Source organism: Pteropus vampyrus, unplaced genomic scaffold (assembly GCF_000151845.1).
Source record: "Pteropus vampyrus isolate Shadow unplaced genomic scaffold, Pvam_2.0 Scaffold62, whole genome shotgun sequence".
Taxonomy (NCBI): Eukaryota; Metazoa; Chordata; class Mammalia; order Chiroptera; family Pteropodidae; genus Pteropus; species Pteropus vampyrus.
In genome coordinates, this window is record NW_011888843.1 from 7,321,502 (window position 1) to 7,324,762 (window position 3,261).

General features: G+C 36.0%; 1 protein-coding gene across 1 annotated transcript in view; it reads right to left on the bottom strand.

Annotated features, from left to right (window-relative positions):
- Positions 1 to 2,471: 2,471 nt before the first annotated feature.
- LOC105292764 (dynactin-associated protein-like) overlaps positions 2,472 to 3,261 on the bottom strand; it is a gene marked incomplete at its 5' end in the record, with an annotated part of 28,366 nt that continues 27,576 nt past the window's right edge. The window contains 1 exon segment of the mRNA XM_023531174.1: positions 2,472 to 2,592. Within this exon segment, the coding sequence (XP_023386942.1) occupies positions 2,472 to 2,592 (121 nt within the window).

Genomic DNA, 3,261 nt, shown 5'->3' on the forward strand with positions numbered 1-3,261 from the left:
AAAACGAGGACACTAAAATTCCCACTTGTAGATTTGCTGTGAGGGTTTATGACTAAATAATTGCAAAAGAACTAGAGCAGTGTCTGCATAGAGTGTGCACTCCATAAATATCAGCTATTGTTATCGTTATTGTTGCATTAGTAGTCATGTTTTTATTCCTGCTGCTATGACTACTAGTTGTCTTTGATCATGTTAACTTAATAACCCATTACTAAATAGCTATAAAAATTGCTGTTCCATCAACCAGTGAGTTTTATAAAACTGTCAGACTAAAATTGTATGTGGTCATTGGACCATTAGCAACTATCATTAACAATACAAAAATAAATTATTGTTATTAAATATAGATAAGATAGAATACTCTTGCAAGTAATGAGTTTGTGAAGTTAGATTTTTCTATAAGTGTTATTTAAAAGAAATGAAGAAAAAGATCTATGTTGTATTGAATAGATTAAATGAAGTCCATTTCATTTGAGCAAAGTCGGACTTACCTTTAATAACAACCTTGCTTACTTTCCTAAGTGCTGATTCCGTTGCTTTAATTAATACCCAGTTTGCCTGTGGCTGGTAATATTTTAACGCATTTTGCAAATAAAGTAAAATTCACTCGCCAAGCCAGTTTCCCCAAATATTTTCGCCCTTTTTTATTCTGGCCTTTGCTCACCTCTTAATCTTCATTCTGCATGATTTCACATATTCCATGCTGTGCCCCAGACACACTGATTAAAAAATTTTTGCAGTAATATTTCAATTATATGTAGAGTATAAAAAATAATCTTGTCAATAGCCAAATTCCCATTCTTACGCAGCTTAAAAAATTCAGGGTTGCTTTTTTACCCATAACACTTGTAAAGCCAAAGTGTAGGTGTTTTCCGTACCAACCAGTTCTCCAGCTTTTCAGATACTGGCTGGGCGTCCTACAATTTGATTCAATTCTGACACTATCTACCCAGAATCAGCATCAGATCCCACAACTAAAGGGCTCAGTCCCACAAAACTGCCCAACTTCAGACACCAATCTCAAGTCTCAAACCACTGCTGACCAACTGACTATAAATCACACGTTCCCCTTCTCAGGTTTGATAATTGGCTAGAATGGCTTATTCCTTATTCCTGATCATATTCTCCTTTCTCCCTACCAGAGGTAACCACTCTCCTCAATTTGATGTTTATATTTCCCATGTATTTCTAATATATTCAAAAATATACAATATTGTTTGCATGTTTTAAAATTTATGTAAGTCTATTATCATCTATTTTTTCCACAATATGCTTTTGAGGGCCCAGATTACATTTAGAAAATTCAACTATACTGACAGCTGTAACTCTATTTTATTCATTTGCACTGTTTTATAGCGTTTGATTGACTACATCATAATTATTAATCTATTCTCCTATTGATAGAAATTGAGTTTGCTTCCATATTTACTATTATAAGCAATAATGCTATGAATATTCTAGTATATGTCTTCTTAGGAACATTAATTAAAATATTTCTGGATGCATAATTAAGAATAAAATTCCTGGATCATAAGACGTGTACTTTTTCAAATTTACCATATATCTCCAAAATTGTTTCCAAGGTTGTATAATCACTCACTCCAATAACAGTATTCCCATTTTTCATAAGTATTAAACCATAGCATTGTCAAGCATTTAAAATTTTTCTAGCATGTATGGTAGGAAAATTATTCTGCTGGTTTCACCTTTCTTTTTCACCCTGCTTACATTTAAGTGGGAGTTTATAGGCTTCTTTGTTTTCTACATTACACAAAAGATGTTTCTTGTGGAATTATTTTTTAGTTTGCTCTTTTTATCTTTGTATGGGTTTTAGAAATAAATGTAGAGAGATTCAGAAGTAAGGAGCTGTTTTCATGCTACAGGAATTGGAAAGCTTTTTCTCATACATTTTTCGAATTATGAACACATAATACACACACACACATACACACATATAAGTGTCTTCTTTTTCATTTAGCATTTTAGCATATGCATTTGCCCCAGTAATTAAAAGTCTTCAAAAACATCACATTTATTGTCAATGTCAGGTGCAACATCATGTTAGGTGTGAATTAGCTGAGCTAAGCTTTTAGGTTATAGTATGTTTTCAATTATGAGTAATACTGGAAGGTGTTATTTTCTATATTTCAAGCTATTTTCCAGTGACCAATTCCCAGACAGTGGGATTATGCAGCTAAATAATATTGACAGGATATGTGTGTGCAAATATATTCTGAGGGTGATGATCCAGAGAGAGAGAGTCACCACATTGGATTGGGCCAAATGTAATAATGTAGGTATAGCCAGTCAATGTTCTGGATTCAACATACTGGCTTGAGAGGCTTAGAACAGCATTAACAGATTGCTCATTTGGTTGCATAAAACCAGGACAGTGGTGGATTATATTTAATGGAGCTGAAATGACACAACTTCTTTGATATAATAGGAATAGATATGTTGCACGGGATTTGTCAGGTGTTTCTCACCCACACCATGAGAGGATCCAGAGGAGAAGGGTCTTTATCATGCAGTGAAAAGACGATCAACGAGGGCAGCAGCACGATCTCTGGAAAGCTCTGTGGACACTGTCCTCTGTAGGTGGGGAAATACACAAAGATAACATTCTCAAGTGAAAGGCAAGTTGCTTTATCTTTTATGTCTACTATGTCAGTGGCATATTGCTGAGTGCCTTTTAAATTTGGGAGGCAATGTATGCAATTTTTTCATGTGTTTCCCTGACTCATTTATCAACCCATTAGTAACCCGTCAGGCTGTCCTCTAATCAGTGTTACCTGGTCCACCGAGTCACTGAAGTTGGGAGAGCGAAGCAGTGAGCGCACACTTTCAAGGGAACTTACTGCAGCTGCCCCAAATGGAGAAAAGGTATTTGCAGAGTAGGACATGCTATTGTCTAATAACCCTGGGTCTCTGATTGGGGCTTACCAGAGTCTAGATTCCACATCTGTTTTCTACAATCTCCTGAAACTCTACTGGATGCACTGGGTCATAATGCCCTAATGGTGTATCTCCTTTCACTGAAGCCTGGGACATGTGCAGTACCTCCTCTCGAAGATGTGTACTGCTGCCCATGCCCAACTTCATAATTTGGTGGGTCAGTGCATAACAGAGAGCTAAGCTCATATAGTTACTTGGTGTCCCATGGTCAGACATTTAGTCTGTTTGGACCCAGAAACAACTGTGATACCTTTTGCAGCTCACAGACATAATGCTGAGTTAAAGAAGTCAGACACAAAATAATAC